General features: G+C 61.0%; 1 protein-coding gene across 4 annotated transcripts; it reads right to left on the bottom strand.

The window, feature by feature from the left end:
• Window positions 1–2,081: 2,081 nt before the first annotated feature.
• On the bottom strand, window positions 2,082–16,059 carry KRBA1 (KRAB-A domain containing 1). Of its 4 annotated transcripts, none has more exons than XM_029077566.1 (20): window positions 16,026–16,059; window positions 13,368–13,494; window positions 12,931–13,044; window positions 12,572–12,757; window positions 12,024–12,155; window positions 11,625–11,786; window positions 11,325–11,498; window positions 10,971–11,159; window positions 10,643–10,813; window positions 9,759–9,905; window positions 8,988–9,149; window positions 8,405–8,587; window positions 8,141–8,311; window positions 7,355–7,567; window positions 6,453–6,596; window positions 6,047–6,163; window positions 5,421–5,558; window positions 4,593–4,781; window positions 4,291–4,428; window positions 2,082–3,973 (listed from the first exon to the last, which is right to left on the bottom strand). In XM_029077566.1, exons 1-20 carry the CDS (start codon window positions 16,035–16,037, stop codon window positions 3,078–3,080), a joined length of 3,765 nt encoding a protein of 1,254 aa, XP_028933399.1. In that variant the 5' UTR covers window positions 16,038–16,059; the 3' UTR covers window positions 2,082–3,077. The 4 variants fall into 4 exon arrangements, with proteins under 4 accessions (XP_028933399.1, XP_028933400.1, XP_028933401.1 ...); XM_029077567.1 differs by having other exon boundaries at window positions 4,291–4,401; XM_029077568.1 differs by having other exon boundaries at window positions 4,291–4,398.
• Window positions 16,060–16,424: the final 365 nt, after the last annotated feature.

Raw genomic sequence — 16,424 nt, 5'->3', positions numbered from 1 at the left:
CCCCCGTTCCACTTAGGCTGACGATGCCAGGACGTCCGCGCTCCGGGTTTTCGCTCCAGCCGGGGTTGAGGAATGAGCATTCATTCACTCACTCATTCATTCACTCGGATTTATGGAACGCTTCCTGGGCGCAAATTGCTTCACTAAGGCAGGAAGGGGTCTGTCCCCACTGGCCAAGAGGGAGTACACCCTTTTCTTTTTAGGAACTGGAAAAAAACTCCAAAACAAACAAAAAAAGCTGATGGGGGAGCTGAAACAATAATAATAATGTTGGCATTTGTTAAGCGCTTACTATGTTTATAGCACTGTTCTAAGCGCTGGGGGGGATACAAGGTGATCAGGTTGTCCCGCGTGGGGCTCACAGTCTTAATCCCCATTTTACAGATGAGGTAACTGAGGCCCAGAGAAGTTAAGTGACTTGCCCAAAGTCACACAGCTGAGAAGCGGCGGAGCCAGGATTTGAACCCATGATCTCTGACTCCCCAGCCCATGCTCTTTCCACTGAGCTTTCCACTAATAATGTTATTTGTTAAGCGCTTTCTATGTGCCAAGCACTATTCTAAGCCCTGGGGGAGATAGAAGGTGATCAGGTTGCCCAGGTGGAGCTCACAGTCTTCATCCCCATTTGACAGATCGCTGGGGGAGATAGAAGGTAATCAGTTTGTCCCTGGTGGGGTTCACGGTCTTCATTCCCATTTGACGGATGAGGTCACTGAGGCACAGAGAAGTTAAGTGACTTGCCCACGGTCACACAGCTGACAAGTGGCGGGCCAGAATTAGAACCCACGACCTCTGACTCCCAAACCTGGCCTCTTTCCACTGAGCCACGCTACTCCTCACACTGAAATTCATTCAAAAGTATTTATTGAGCTCTTACTATGTGCAGAGCACTGTATTAAGCGCTTGGAGTGTACAATTCGGCAACAGAAATGAGAAGCAGTGTGACCCAGTGAAGAGTGCCCAGGCTTGAGAGTCAAAAAGATCTGGGTTCCAATCACCAATCTGGCTGTGCGACCCTGGGCAAGTCACTTCACTTCTCTGTGCCTCAGTTTCTTTATCGTAAAATGGAGATTAAGAATGTGAAGCCCATGGGGGACAGGGACTGGGTCCAACCTGCTTAGCTTGTACCGACTCAAGCGCTTCATACAGTGCCTGGCACATAGTAAGTGCTTCACAAACATCATTTTTAAAATGGCTAAGTGCCAGGGGGCTGGGCCGCCCTTGAGTTTGGTGCTGAAAAGTGCAGCAACTGAGGGTGATGAGCCCCCTGATGGGACGGCTCCGCACCTCAGCCCCATCTCTGGGAGTAGAGTGTTCCCCCCCACCCCAACCTATGGCCTCCTCTCTGGAGAGTGCTGGGGTAGACACAAGATAATCAGGTGGGTTACAGTCCCTGTCCCACATGGGGCTCACAGTCGAATAGAGGGGAGAATAGGTTCTGAATTCCCATTTTACAGTTGAGGAAACTGTGGCATAGAAGTGAAGTGACTTGCCCAAGGTCACCCAGCAGGCTAGCGGTAGAGCTGGCATTAGAACCCAGGTCCTCTGGCTCCCAGGCCTGGGCTTTATCCATTAGTCTGCACCGCTTCCCTAATAACTGGACTCCTCCAATAATAATAGTGGTATGTAATAAACACTTAGTTGCTGCCAAGCACAATGCCAGGCCCTGGGTTAGATATCATCATCATATAATAATAATAATAATGTTGGTATTTGTTAAGCGCTTACTATGTGCCGAGCACTGTTCTAAGCGCTGGGGTAAACACAGGGGAATCAGGTTGTCCCACGTGGGGCTCACAGTCTTCATCCCCATTTTACAGATGAGGGAACTGAGGCACAGAGAAGTTAAGTGACTTGCCCACAGTCACACAGCTGACAAGTGGCAGAGCTGGGATTTGAACTCATGAGCCCTGACTCCAAAGCCCGTGCTCTTTCCACTGCGCCACGCTGCTTCTCAAGCATTACTCTCAAGCATTACTTCTCAAGCATAACTCAGACCCAGTTAACCCCAACAGGTTCCATCATGTCCTGGGCTGGGGTCTCTGCCCTCCAAGATAGCCCTCCTGACCCCCACATGGACATCCAATCGAATCATATTTATTGAGCGCTTACTGTGTGCAGAACACTGTACCAAGCACTTGGGGAGCACAGCCCATCCAGGGCACAGGATGAGCTGTTGGCCAGATGGAACCTTGCAGCCCGAAAGATGCCCCCGCCCCCACTGATACCCGCCTCTGAGGGGTACCAGACCTTCAACAAGTCAACAACAAGGCAGTTTTGTACCAGCCCGTAGTAGGCATCGCCTCCAGAAGGCACAACTCAGCACCAGCCCACAGCGGGCAGAGCTCACAGCAGGCACAGCCTGGCACCAACCTCACATGCCACCCCTTATGGTGGGGATCGGCCAGGATCGCGGTCCTCCTCCCCTAACCTCCCTGCTGGCGCCCCATCTACTGCAGTCCTACACACTCCTTAGCAACCAAAGGGTTTAATATTTTGCTCTGCCCTCTGTGCTCAGGGGTAGCACAGAGGACACGGTGCCGCACAAACAGTGCAAGATAGCCAGCCAGAGTCGGGGGAGGGTGGGGAGACACACCATCCTGGGTGCATGTGTTTGGGGGTTCGAGGGAGAAGAGGGCAAGAGCTGGGCCCTGTTCCCTCCTGTGGAAGCGCTGCTGCCTGGGGAGGGGGTAATGGGAATTGCCGGGAGGGGGGCAGTGGGCAGGTGGGCAATGATTTGTGCAAAGACCCGGCAGCCTCACTGACACCCCCCAACCTCACACACTCTCTCTCACACACACACACACTTTGGCTGTTCCTGGACTCAGCAGTGAGGCGCAGTAAGGGGGAGTTTTGCTCTAGCCCCCGGGTCAGAGTGGACTGCCCCCGGTCCCTCCTCCCTCCCCCCGCAGCTCAGAGGAGAGGCAGAAGGGGTAAAGACAGGCAGGGCAGCAGCACGAGGGCAGAACTGAGCGGCAGGAGGGGCAGGGAGGGGGCTGATCCCCAGAATGACCCTGACAGAGCGGAAGGCAGAGGAGGGAGGGAGGAACCTCAAGAAGCCCAAGTCTCCTGCAAATTCAGCCCACGGGCTCTCCTCTGTCCACCCAGGCCGCTCCCCAGACAGGGTGTCCGTCGCCACAGGCCCAGTCCTGCCCCTGCGGGGCGCCGCCTGCCGCCAGGGCCGGGCTCCCAACATCCCTCCGCTCACCGGGGACGACCAGAGGCACGGCCGCACCCGGCGGGGGCTCCTCCCCTCCTCCGGGCTGTGGCGGGAGGGCAGTCCGGGGAGAGGGGGATGCCGGGGCCGGAGTGGGCAGGGGGCCCAGGCAGCCCTCCGGCCGCCCACAGGGAAGGCGTCCGTTCAGCAGGGGGGAGCGGCCCGGAGACGAGGGAGCCGGGGCCGGGAGAACGGGGCCGGACGCCTCGGCGGGCGCCGAAGGGGGCGGACCTGGCAGCGTCCCCTCCGGGCACCCCAGCCCGCTGCCCCCGTCGGCTCCCGTGGGCTGCTCCCCGGGAGGCGGACCTGTGGGCCCAGGGCGGCGGGGCCGTCGGCGGAGAGTACCCTTGCCCCAGCGGCGGCCCCGGGAGAGGGGCGGGGGCCGCCGCCGGGAGCCACGCTCCAGTCGGTCCACACGACTCCTCACGTTGGCGAAGTCACGTGAGAGGTTGGACAGCGCGGCGGCGATCTGGCCCAGCTGCTGCGACAGCGTGGCCCCGAGGCCGCGGAGGTCCTCGCGCAGCGTGTCACCGCAGGGGCAGGGGGGCCGCGGCGGGGGGCTGGAGGGGCTTGCCGTCTGGCCGGGGGTCTCAATGGGGTGGGTCCAGCTGGGGCCGGCCCAGGGGCGGTGGGACTCGCTGGACGGGGGCTCGCTGCAAGGGGGCTCGGTGCATGGTGGTTCACTGGATGGGGACCTGCTGCAAGGGGTCCTGCTGCACGGGGGCTCGCTGCACAGGGGCCCGACGCCCATCTCGGCTGGCGACAGAAGAGATACTGCCATCAGAGCCCCAAGAGGCCACAGCAGACCCATCCCAAGGTTCCCGGTAGGGTGGGCAGCCGCGTGCCTGACGTGACATACACCTGACAGTGCCCTAGCTGGCCACCGGGCTCTCCAGGGACCACGGTCCACACCAGCCGGAGCTGGCCAGCAGGAACTGCAGGGAGACCTTCCTGCCAGGGGCCCGGGTGCCGAGCTGGGGTGGGGCATGTGAGTGTGGGCAGGGAAATGGATGCGGAGAAGAGTGAGGGAGAGGAAGGAAGGGGAAGGAAAGGAAGTGGGGAGAGACACCCACCCTGACTGTATGATCGCTTGGTCCCCTGACTGGGTCTCGGTGCGGCGAAAATGTCCGGGGTTCCGGCGGAGCCGCCGGGGCCGCTCTGTGGCTTCTCGGCTGGCGGTTCTGCTGCGCCGGGAGAAGCTGAGCCTTTCTCTGATATCCAACAAATGTCCCTGAGTGCCACCCTCCACCCTTGCACCTCCCCACTCTGCCCCGAAGACCGGATAAGGAGGACCCCCTAGGGGCTCCAGGTCTTCCCCTCTGACCGCACTCTACCCTCCTCCAACCCCAATCCCAGGACACCCCCGTCCACTCACCCAGCTGAGCTGACCCGCTGTTTTCCAGGCCTCCCCGTGCCACGCCCTCGGGGGTGCCGATGGGAGACTTGCTGGTGATGGTCAGGGTGCTGGGGGAGACTGAGGCACTGGTGGGGGCCGGGCCCCAGCTGGGCGAGTCCCTCAAGCAGCCACCCGGGCCAGAGAGTGGGGAACTTGTCCTCGGGGCTTCTGTTTGGGAAGAATCATCTACCGGTCAGTCCCCGGAATCCTCAGCAATAGCACGTGCGGGGCCAACCCTGCCTTCACCTATTCAACTGTATTTATTGAGCGCTTACTGTGTGCAGAGCACTGTACTAAGCACTTGGGAGAGGGCAATACAACAATAAACGGACACATTCCCTGTCCCCAATGAGTCTAGAGGGGATCAGAGCTTAGAACAGTGCTTGGCACATAGTAAGCGCTTAACCAATACCATAACAATAATTACCCCTCAAGACTGTAAAGCTTGTTGTGGGCAGGGAATGTGTCTGTCTACTGTTACACTGTACTCTCCCAAATGCTCTGTACATAGTAAGTGCTCAATAAATACGATCGAATGAATATACAAGATACTCAGACCAGAGAGTCTCCATCCCACACGGGGCTTACAATCTAAGTAGGAGGGAGAACAGGTACTGAATCCCCATTTTACAGAAGAGGAAACTGGGGCCCAGAGGAAGTGAAGTGACTTGACCGAGGTAACACGGCAGGCAAATGGCAGAGCCAGGATTAGAGGACCTGACTTCCAGGCCCGGGTTCTTTCTATGAGGCCACACTGCACTTCTATCCCTCCCCCGAAAAGGCCTGGACCCAGGGGAGGTGACTTACTTGCTTCACTTGGTTTCAAGATCACAGCCTCCGGGACCTTGAGGCCCCCGACTCCTTTGGCTCCACCAGGGGAGGGGGTGCTGGGCTCGGGCCCGGGGTCCATCGGCCTGAGAGAGGAACAGGATTCTGCCGATGCCCCTGCAAGGGGAGAGCAGAGAACGTGGGAGGCCCAGGCCCGACCTTGAGGGAGAGTGGGTGGGCTGCACAGAAGCCTCCTCCTGCCCCCCAGCCTCACAGTGAGGCAAACTCTGCCTGGCCCAGAGTCCCCTCAGGATCTCCACTCCTTTGCCAACTACTCTCCCGCCATGCCCTCCCTAACCGTCTCGCCCCTGCCTCCCCAGCATAGGGCATCCTAGGATGCCAGACTCAGCCCCAAGCAGGGGGGCATCCCACTTCGGCCCCCACTGAGCCTGGCAGCTTGGGGGGGGACAAGCCCCAGCAACCCAGGTAGAGGCGGAACTGCTTCCAGGACCTCCCCCATCCCCAATCTTAATGGCCTGGCCCTGCCCCAAGGGCCCCCCCTAAAGCCCAGCTCTGCCCGCTCCGACCCCCCAGAGCCCAACTCTAGCCCCTCTCATCCCAAGGCCCGGTCGCCTGAGAGCCTGCCAGGGCCCTGCCCATCGCACCTCCTCTGGGGCTGCTGGGAGTGCTGCATAGACAGGGCCTCTCTGCGGATGCTTCCTTCTCCTGCAGTGGAGGGTTACTCCGGGGGCTGTCCCCTGTGCCCTCCTCAATCTTCACAGCTGCAAGAGACACACACCTGCTCAGGGTAGCTCAAGGCAGCATTGGTTGTGCGGGGAGGACGGAGGAGAGGAAACCGACAAGGACCACTGACTCCCAGGCCATCCCTCTGGCTTCGCTGTCCACCCCCGGGCCGCTGGGCTCCTGCCCTCCCCAGCCCCTGGCCCAAATCCCGCAAGGGAACAATCTGGGGCGGAGAAGCGGGCACTGCTTGCCCTTACCTACCTCCTCCCAAGTCCAGGTCTCACTCCCTTCTGTTCAGAAGGTCACCTCAGCTCCCACCCAGCTCACCTGTGACAAGCATTCCCTGGGCCTCCATCTTCAGCTTCTTGGGGCTCACATCCCCGCCCGAGCTGGGGAAGATGCCAGGGGGATGGGGCCACGGGGCGGGGGCATCCTGCAGGCTGCGCCCCGGACTGGAGAGCGGGGAGCCTTCTGTTGGCACAAACGGACCCCGGGTTAGGAGGCCAGCTTGACCCCAGGGAGACTATGGGGAGGGTGCGGGAGTGAGGCAAGGAGCACAACAGAGAAGCAGCGTGAAGTGACTTGCCCGAGGTCACAGAGCAGACAAGGGGGGAAGCCAGGATTAGAACCCAGGTCCTTCTGACTTTCAGGGCCACTAGGCCACGCTGCTTCTGTGGGGCAGGAGCTTGGCCACTGACCTCAGACTGCCACGATGACTTGCCAGCTCCCATGGCTCTCCCTGCCTCTCTCCAGCTACCCCCGGGTATCCCTGTCTCCCGCAAGACAGAGACCCCCAAGCCCAGACTGAAGATGGAGTCTCAGGGCAAGGGAAGGGGGTGCAAGAAAGGGTGTCCATCATCCCTAACGATAATAATAATAATAATGGTATTTATTAAGTGTTTACTATGTGTCAAGCACTGCTCTAAATGGTGGGGTAGATACAAGTTAATCTGGTTGGACACAGTCTCTGTCCCACATGGGGCTCCCAGTCTTAATCCCCATTTTCCATATGAGAGAACTGAGGCCCAGAGAAGGGAAATGACTTGCCCAAGGTCACCCAGCAGGGAAGAAATCCAGGTCCTTCTGACTCCCAGGCCTTTGCTCTATCCACTAGGCCATGCTTTTTCTAGGCGTCAGGTGAATCACCAGAACGTTCCCCCCCAACTCCAGCCTTTAAAGGCCAAAGCCCGCTGATCCCGTGCCCGCCTCCGCTGCCCCCAGGGGCTTACTGTGGGGCAGTGCCAGCCTCGTTGCGGGCTCCGGTCTCCGGTCCTCCCCGTCAGAACTGCCGCTGCTGCTGCTGGCGCTGAGGCAGGGGCTGGGGCTGAGTCCAGGGCTGGGTCCGGGGCCGGCCGCAGAGGTGAAGTGAGGGGGCCTCATGGCCGAGATGCCCCGCAGGCAGTTCTCCAGGCCCCGGAGCGGAGAGGGTCCGGCCATGGCCTCTGCTCAAACCGGAGGAACCTCCCCTCAGCCCCACCGGAGTGGGCTGTCTGTCACCGGTCACGGCCCCTTCCAGGCCCTGTTCTCGGCTAGACGCTTTCCAGATGCTCCCACCCACCTCAAGCACAATGAAAAAAAGCCCACCAATGACCCTCGCTTTCTGCCGACAGCAGCTACCGAACCAGGTTCGGGGCGGTCCTGTACCCTTGGGGCTAAAGACTGTAAGCTCTTCAAGGGCAGGAACCACACTTCTCCTCCAACTGAACGCTCCCTGAAAGCTGGCACAGTGCTTGGCAACCCACCGGCTCAATAAATACTGATGAATGAATCTGCCCCATCCTCCCAAGTCCATCCCAATGCCCATCTCCCTTTGCATTTCCTCCTCCTGCCCAGCGGGCAGAGAAAAAGCTGTGTCAGGGGCAGGGTCCAACAGTGCTCCTGCCCCAGTACCCTCCAACTCTCCTGATGCCCCCCGCACCCTTGGGCGAGTCTCCGAGAGGCCTGTGGTGACAGACCACGCTTCCTCGCCACAAGGAGCTCAAAAATTTGTGACAACCTCTCACCTTTGAACTCACCTTTGAACTCCCCTTCCCAGGGTCCCCTCCACAACGCCCCCTCAGCCAGCCACGAGTCCCCAACCCCTCTCCAGGGGTGAGTGGAGGCACCAGAGAGCCTGGCAGCCCTGCCAGCTATTTCCTTGCCTCCTCGGCTTAGGCGGTGGGGGTCGGGGGCCTCACTCCTCAGCCCTGCTGGGACAAGATAAACTGAGTCAGCCCCACCCCTACTGGGACCACCTAGCCAGGGACCCCGCCTTATAGAGGGGAGCAGGAATGATTTACCTCCCCTGTCCGGTGGCCTCCAGCGTCCGGGCTCCCCTCTTCGATGCCCCCCATCCCCCGGCAGGGCCCAGGGGGGTTGGCCGTTGGGGGTTCTGCGCACGGAGATCTCCCTGAGGCAATTCTCCAGGCCTCGGAGAGGGGAACTCTCCGTCTCCGCTGCCACAGTCAACGCCGCCGCCATCTCTGTCAACCGGAGACGACCCGTGGGGGCCGCTGAGTCCAGAGCCTAACCTGGGGATGCCGCCGGCCACGGGGCCCATTATGCTGGCAAGGAGGTGGGGAGGGGTTGCCGAATCTCCTGGCCAGGCCACAGCCCTGCCCGCTTTCTCCTTCCCAGGCACCAGGCCAGGAACGAAACTAGTGGGATGCTCAGAAATATCTGCACCGGGGGATAAGGGGAAACTTCTTGATGGAATGAAAGCAGACGGGGCTGTGGAAATGGCCTTCCGTGGAAGTCTTTGGGATCAGGGATGAAGGCAAGGGAAGGGATGGGATGACCCTTCCGGCCAGGATGCCCCTGCAAGGAACGTGGATTTGGAGTCCCCTCCCAGCCGCCACCTCCGTGCCCCCCGGCTTGGCTCACCTCCGCCCCACTTCCCCTCGGGCCCCCTGATATCTGGGTCTCCATCGATGCTGCTGGTAGAGGAGACACTGGTGGGTGTGCTGGGGTGGGTCCAGCGGCAGGCGGTGAGCTCCTTCCCCCAGCCCCTCAGCCCCTGCCTGGGGCCCAGTCCCGCGGGTACCTCTGCAGAGAAACAACATCCGTGGGGCAGGGGAGTGACCCGACCCCAGGCCTCCGAGAGGGGGTGGGGTGTCCCGAGGCTTGAGAGGCTGAGCTTCAGGGGTCCACAGTCACCCCATCAGCCTGAAGGGCCTGAGGGGCTGGGGGCGGGTCAGCTCTGGAATGGACTATGTCCCTCCACCTCCAGGCATCTCTGGACATCCCCACTGTTAACCCCTCAAGGGAGTCAGTCAGTCCATCAATCATACTTATTGAGCGCTTACTGCATGCAGAGCACTGAACTAAGCGCTTGGGAGAGTACACTAGAACAATCAACAGATACATTCCCTTCTCACAGTGAGCTTAAAAGGAGCTGTGGGGCTGGGGTCCTGGACCACCCCCAGGTTCTTTCCGCAGGGGTGGCAGCTAGCAGGACCTGGGAGAGGGTCATCTCGCCGTTTCCCCCTCCCCAGAGAAGACTGCCTGCCTGGCAGGCAGAGAGCAGTGGGGGCGACAGCTTTCCCTCTGGTCCTCAGATTCCCCTCTGGCAATAAAGAGAAGGAAGCTGGATGGGGGGAGTGGTGGGGAGGTGGACAGCACCCAGGTCTCCCCTCCCCTCACCCCCAGCCTCACCTTCCCCTTTCCATCGCTGGGCTTCCAGCTCACCATGGTTCAGCCCCCATGGGCCGGCCGGGGGTTGGGCGGGCAGGGTCCTGCTCCCGGGTATCTCCTTCAGACAGGCTTCCAGGGCCTCCAGGGGTGAGCCGTGGGCACTGCCAACTGGAACCGGAGACCACGCCATGCACCGGGCACCCAGCCTGGCACGGGGCCCAGCCCACTTACCACCCGACCCTGCCCAACACACACACACCGCCTGCTCCTTGGGAATCGCTCATGGGAACTATACCACAAGGCCGCTGAGCCCGGGAAAGAGAGGGTAGGGGAACTGGGCTTGGGTATCCCGGAGAAGAGAAGGCTGAGGGGGAGACAGGGACCTCAAACTGGGCCCAAACTGTAGCAAGAGGGTTTTAGGTTAGATAAAAGGAAGAATTTTCAAATCCCGTCAGCCCTGGGATGGGAAAAGTTCCCTCTCTGGGCTTCCCTAGCAAGAGAACATCAATGGGTGAAGGCTGAAAAAGTTTTGGGGCAGGGGAACTCACTGACTCACTGACCTCAACGGAGCCCTGCCAGCCCTCAAATTCCAGGGCTCTCAGAGAGGCTTTCTGGGGAGGAAAGACGGAGAGCTCTGGTCTGAGCTGGGGGAACAGGGATGTGCCAAGCACGACGCTGGATGTATTTTAGAGCTTGGGGCAGAGGGGGCTGAAGGGGCCCAGGGCCCAAGGGAAGATGGGAGGATGGAAAGGGGCAGATCATGGAGATAGAGTGCAGAGATCCAGGGCACCGCAGATGGGCGGTGAGGCCCTGGGGGGTAAAGGGGTGAAGGAAGAGAAGCAGTCCCGAGGGTCGGGCCTCCCCACCCGGCAAGGAGACCCAGGGGACGCCCCGCAAAGCCTCACCGGGGGCAGTCGGGGCCCAGCACAGCACCTCGGGTCCTCGGTGGTCCCTGGTGTACCGCGGGCTGCCGGCGGAGCTGAGGCCGGGCAGGCGGGCCGCAGGGGCGGGCCTGTCGGGTATATGGCTCTGTGGGCCGGGGACCCGGGCATCCTCCACTACCACCTCCGTCTTCACTGCAGGGGGACAGCGGCGTGGGGGTGAGGGGTGGGTAGGGATGGGGGAGGCGGCGGCGACCCGGGGTACCTCAAGGGTGGGGTCGAGGTCAGAGAGGATGGGTGCCACCCTCTCTTTCCCCAACCCGAGGATCGATCCCCTGTTCGGGGCACTCACCCCGAGAGGCCCAGTTCCAGGGGCCGGGCTCCACTCTCCTCGGTGGTCCGCTGGTTGCCTGGGGGCCGGCAGGCGAGGGGCCGGGGGCCGGCGAGGGGCCGCGGGGCCTGGTTTCAGGAATGTCCCGTAGGCAGTTGAGCAGGTCCTGGAGAGGGGAGGTCCGGGCAGGGGGACTACCTCCGGCTTTCACTGCGGGGACAGGGGACACGGACTCAGACCTAACCCCAGCGCTGGGCCTGGGGCTGCTGGGAGCAAGGAGGAAACTGGGAGGGGGGACCCCCTCATTGACCACCGCCCCCCACCCCCCCGACAATCGGTCAGACCAGTACTCTGGAGGGTCCGGCCGAAACTCACCTTCCCAGGATGGCCCCCCTCCCTTTCTGTCAAGCCTAGGTGGCTCCCTGGCCCCCAGAGCGCCGTGGGGAGAGGTCCGGTGGGCGGCCGGCGGGGAGGGCTGGGGTCTGTGCACCAGGATTTCCTTCAGACAGTTGAGGAGGCCTTCGAGGGGGCTGCTCCCGGGGGAGACCTCTGTCCCACAGAGGTCAACCCAGTCAGAACCTTGCGACCGGGGAGGGGGAGCCACCTGCGCCCGGGAGAGCCCACCGGCCCCCGGCCCCGCCCCACCCCCTCCGAGTTGAGCACCTCGGGCCTCACCTGGCCCCATGGATCCACCGTCCGACTCCGGCCTCCCCCGGCCCCCGGGGATGCCACCCGGGGACCGACCGCAGGAGGGTGTAGCAAGCTGGACAAGTGTAGATTCTGGAGTCTCCTTGCCTCCGCCGAGGGCTGGCCGGGGGCAGGGGCTGCCCATCGGCTCTGGGGGAAGATGAGGGTGGGGGACCCCTGAGATAAAGGGCCCTGACCCCACCCCGAAGCCCTGCTCACAATCAATCGATGGTATTTACTGAGCGCTTACTGTGGGCACAGCACACTGTATTAAGCACTTGGGAGAGGACGGCACAAGAGTTGGCAGAAACGTTCCCTGCCCAGGACAAGCTTACTTTCCCGCTCCCCCTCCCCGCTGCCCCCCGGGAGGTCCCACCCCTTACTCACCGGCCCCGAGTGGGTTCCCGGACTGGGGCTCCGGGCTCCTCAGGTCCCCGGGCCCCTGAGCGGGCGAGCAGCCGGCAGAGATGGCTGGGTGGCCGGGAACTTCTTGGAGGCAGCTCTCCATTGGCCCTGTCGCTGTCCCAGAGGAGCAAAAGACCGGATCGGCTCTGGACCCCAGCAGCCCACTTCTGGGCACTCGACTGGGCCTGGGGTGAGGCGGGGCAGGGGAGGAGACATACCCCCAAATCCCCTAACTGGGGAATCTGGACCCAAGGATATACCGGGAAAGGGCCTTTCCCTCTTCCCGGAAAACCCCAACCCGACCTCCCCTCACCACTGCCGGGGAGGTCTGGGCAGTGATGCCAAGGGGAATGACAGACGGAGCCTGACCCTGGAGTCTCCTCAGTGACCGGGACCCCTCAGGCAGGGAAGGATGGATGGGGCTCAAACCAGGGGTCGGGGCTGGGCACGGGAATCTGTGGGGCGAGAGGGGCAGGGAAAAGAACGGGACCCCACCCGGGGAGCACCCAGGCCCACGGGGAAGAGCTCACCGTCCCCTTCTGGCCTGAGAGGCTCAAGAGGTTCTGCTGGGCTTCCTTCTTCATGCTCCGCACCCGCCGGTCCCCTCTCCGCGGTCTCCGTGGGGGCCTTGGTCTCCCCAAACAGAAACTCGGGGATCGTTTTCACCAGCCGCACCAAGGCACTGAGGTGCAGGCTGCCCTGCCACTCGCCCGTGGCTGGGTGGGGGCAGAGCGGGCAGGGGTTCAGAAAGACCCCCCCCCACACCTGGCCTCCCCCACTCCCAACTCTCAGCCAGATCAGGGAGGCCTCATCTCCCCCACTCGAAGGAGTTCAGCTCCCTCTGGGGATGCCAAGCTTCCACCCGGAAGGCCCAGAAGAGGGCACTTACCGCCACAGTCTTCACCGCGCCGCTCTGCCACCCTGGGACCCAAACAGCCTTTGCCCCGGTTGGCTTCCCACGGCTCCGTCAGGGACAGGAACACGGAAGGGGAGAGCGGCTGACCTATCCCAAGGCAGAAATTGGTCACACAGGGGCCTGGTCACTTTGGGAGGAGATTGCGCTCACAGCCACACCCACACTCCAGCTGGAGGTGCCCCCCACCCTTCTCGGTTTCCCTAAAGCCCCCAGGGGCCCCACGACAAGGCTGCAGAGATTGGAGGGGAAGGGAGGCCGAAGCCCTTTCTCACACTCCTTCTTGTCTCTTGGATCCCCATGCTCCACCTTCGGTGTGGTGGGGGGGGAATGTCCCGGTCCTCCCTCAAATCACCCCCTGCTCTGGGTCGAGTTCCCACATGGCCCCTTGTGCCAGCCCTGTGGCCCCGTACCCAGGGAGACCAGCAGCTCGAAGTTCTCCCTCATGACGTCACGGTGAAACGCCCTCTGCCATTCCTCCAGGAGTGCCCACTCGTCCACGGAGAACTGCACGGCCAGGTCCTCGAAGGTCACGGGCACCTGCGGAGCAGACGGGGCTGGATGTCTGGGGGGCTCAGACCCGGAGAGGACCCTTCATCGCTCCCGGCCGGAATGAAGCGGAGGTGGAGGGGGCTGCGGCCTGGGCTGCCGGAGCAATGCGTCACCGGAGCGTTTTCTTTCTTTGAGCAAACTGAGTCCTGCCCCCGCCCATCTCCTCCTCCTCCGGAAAGTGGGGGCAGCATGTCCCCTCTTTTCCAAGGGGAGAATAGGAGGCCCAGAGAGGTCGAGTGACTTCCCCGAGGACACACCGCGAGCCAAGGACTGAGCCCAGTAGATCCCAGCTTTGGGTCCTCCCCACCAGCCCACAGTGGCTCCCTGGCTCAGGTGTTTCTAGTGCCAAATGCAACCCCAGTGGCACCAGCTCCGTTTCATCACTGTTTCATCATCGCCAGCTACTGGCATCACTCTTCCCACCCTCTGGGCCTTACTGGAGCCCCATCTTCTCCAAGAGGCCTTCCCCGATTAAGCCCCCATTTCCTCTTCTCCTACTCCTTTCTGTGTCACCCCTGAATTTGCACTCTTTATTCACCCCACCCACAGCTCTTACGTCGGTATCCGTAATTCATTTATTTATATTAATGTCCCTCTCCCCCCCTAAGACCGTAAGCTCTTTGTGGGCAGGGAGTCTACTGACTCTGTTATACTGTCCCCCTCCAAGCGCTTAGCTCAGTGCTCTACACACAGTAAGGGCTCAGTAAATACGGCTGATTGAGAGCCTAGATGGAGTCAGCCCTCCATCTTGCCCTGGCCTCCTGGAACCTAGTTCTACCACAGTCCACAGTTTCCCATTCTTGGGTGTGTGTCTGCTCCATCGCGACTCTCCTTCTCCCCAGAGCTTCACCAGGGGTGGACTGGTGTGTCCCTGCAAAGGAACATCTCAATCGTAGTTACTGAGCGCTTACTCTGTGCAGAGTGCTGTGCTGAGCGCTTGAGGGAGTACAATACTACAAGAAACGGACACATTCCCTGCCCACAATGGAGCCTGAAGTCTAGAGGAGGAGACAGGCATTAATAGAAATAAATGAATTTTGGATATGGACGTAAGTGCTTGGGGCGGGGGATGAACAAAGGATGCAGATTCAAGAGCAGGGGCCACTGAAGCCTCTGATTTGGAATGTCCCACTGGCCCCAGCCCCCAACCATCAGGAACAAATAGCTTGGGGAGCCACCCTGCCACCTTCTCCATGCTGGCCCTCGGAATAGAAGCAGATGGGGATAATAATGTTAACTATAATACTTATGGTATTAAGCACTTACTATGTGCCAAGCACTGTTCTAAGCACTGGGGTTAATACAAGGTAGTCAGATTGCACCATGTGGGGCTCAGAGTCTTAGTCCCCATTTTATAGATGAGAGAAGTGAGGCACGGAGAAGAAAAGTGGCAGAGCGAGGATTAGAACCCACGTCCTCTAACTCCCAAGCCCGTGCTCTTTCCACTAAGCCACGCTGCTTCTCATAAGGGATGTGGGGTGTGGGTATGGAAGAGGGAAGCAGAGCTGCTCCTCTAGACTGTACATTTGTTTTGGGCCGGGAATGTATCTATTGCTGCATTGGATTCTCCCAAGCGCTTAGAATAGTGCTCTGCACAAAGTTAGTGCTCAATAAATACTACTGAACACATGCCTGAATGAACTAATTTTCCCATCTCTGAGCTCTGGACCTAGGGGGCAAATTGAACCACTCATTCATTCATTCAATGGTATTTATTGAGCGCTTACTATGTGCAGAGCACTGTACCAAGCGCTTGGAATGGACAATTCGACTACAGATAGAGACGATCCTTGCCCAGTGATGAGCTCACAGTCTAAACTCCAAACCTGCAGAGTAGGGACTCAAAGACTACGCAAACCCCTGGCCCCTAGTCCGGCCGAATCCTGCCTGCCATCCCTGGGGGACGGTGGGGATCGGGGAGGGGGAGGACAGAGTGGAGAAGCATTGTGGCTCAGTGGAGAGAGCCCGGGCTTGGGAGTCAGAGGTCATGGGTTCGAATCCCAGCTCTGCCACTTGTCAGCTGTGACTGTGGGCAAGTCACTTCTCTGTGCCTCAGTGACCTCCTCTGCAAAACGCTGGATGAAGATTGTGAGCCTCACGGGGGGCAACCTGCTGACCCTGTATCCCCCCCGGCGCACAGAACAGTGCTCTGCGCATAATAAGCGCTTAACAAATACCAACATGAACATTATTATTATTACCCGGGGACCCTCAGTGTGTGCACCCCGATTCCTGGAGGTCAAGGGGTGAAGCCGGCAGAGAAGTGACACAAGTGAGTGTGGGGGGAGGGGACGGGCCCCCTCCTCCTCCTGCAGGGTGGACGGTTGCCCCCTGATCCCTCTCCTCGCCGACTGGTCCTGGTCCTTGCACCAAGGGGTGAAGCTGGCACAGAAGTGACACAAGAGTGTGACTGTGTGTGTGAGCCCCCTCCTCTTGCAGGGTGGGCGGTTGCGGCCCGTGTGGGCCCCCCCCCCACCCCGCCGCTGCCCCCTGCGCCTCTCCTCTGCCCCGCTCCTTACCTGCCGCGCCATGCCCCGGTGCCCCCTTCGCCCCCTGCCCCCTTCCTCCTCCCGCTCAGGTGCCCATGGAGGGGCGGGGTGGAGGGAAGCGGGGGGGGGGGGGGGAATCCCTCAAACCGGAGGGTCCGTGTCCATCGCCGAGCCGGTCCTGGGGGCGCAGAGGGGCCGGGATGCCTCCCAGCCTGGAAGGAGCCCTGACCCCCCGCCCCCGGCCGCGGGGAACTCTGGGAATCGTAGTTCCTCCCCGGCGTCCCACGCAGGAGGCCCCGCCCGGGAAAACTACAACTCCCAGAAGCCCCCGCGGCCCCCGGCCCGCTCCGAAGCCCGCCTCCCCGCCGCTCAGGTGTGCGGCCCGGGCCCGCCTACTGACTTTCTTTTTTCAAATTCAATCATTCAATA

Source organism: Ornithorhynchus anatinus, chromosome 13 (genome assembly GCF_004115215.2).
Source record: "Ornithorhynchus anatinus isolate Pmale09 chromosome 13, mOrnAna1.pri.v4, whole genome shotgun sequence".
In the NCBI taxonomy this organism is placed as follows: Eukaryota; Metazoa; Chordata; class Mammalia; order Monotremata; family Ornithorhynchidae; genus Ornithorhynchus; species Ornithorhynchus anatinus.
This window is presented reverse-complemented; position numbering and strand designations above follow the sequence as displayed.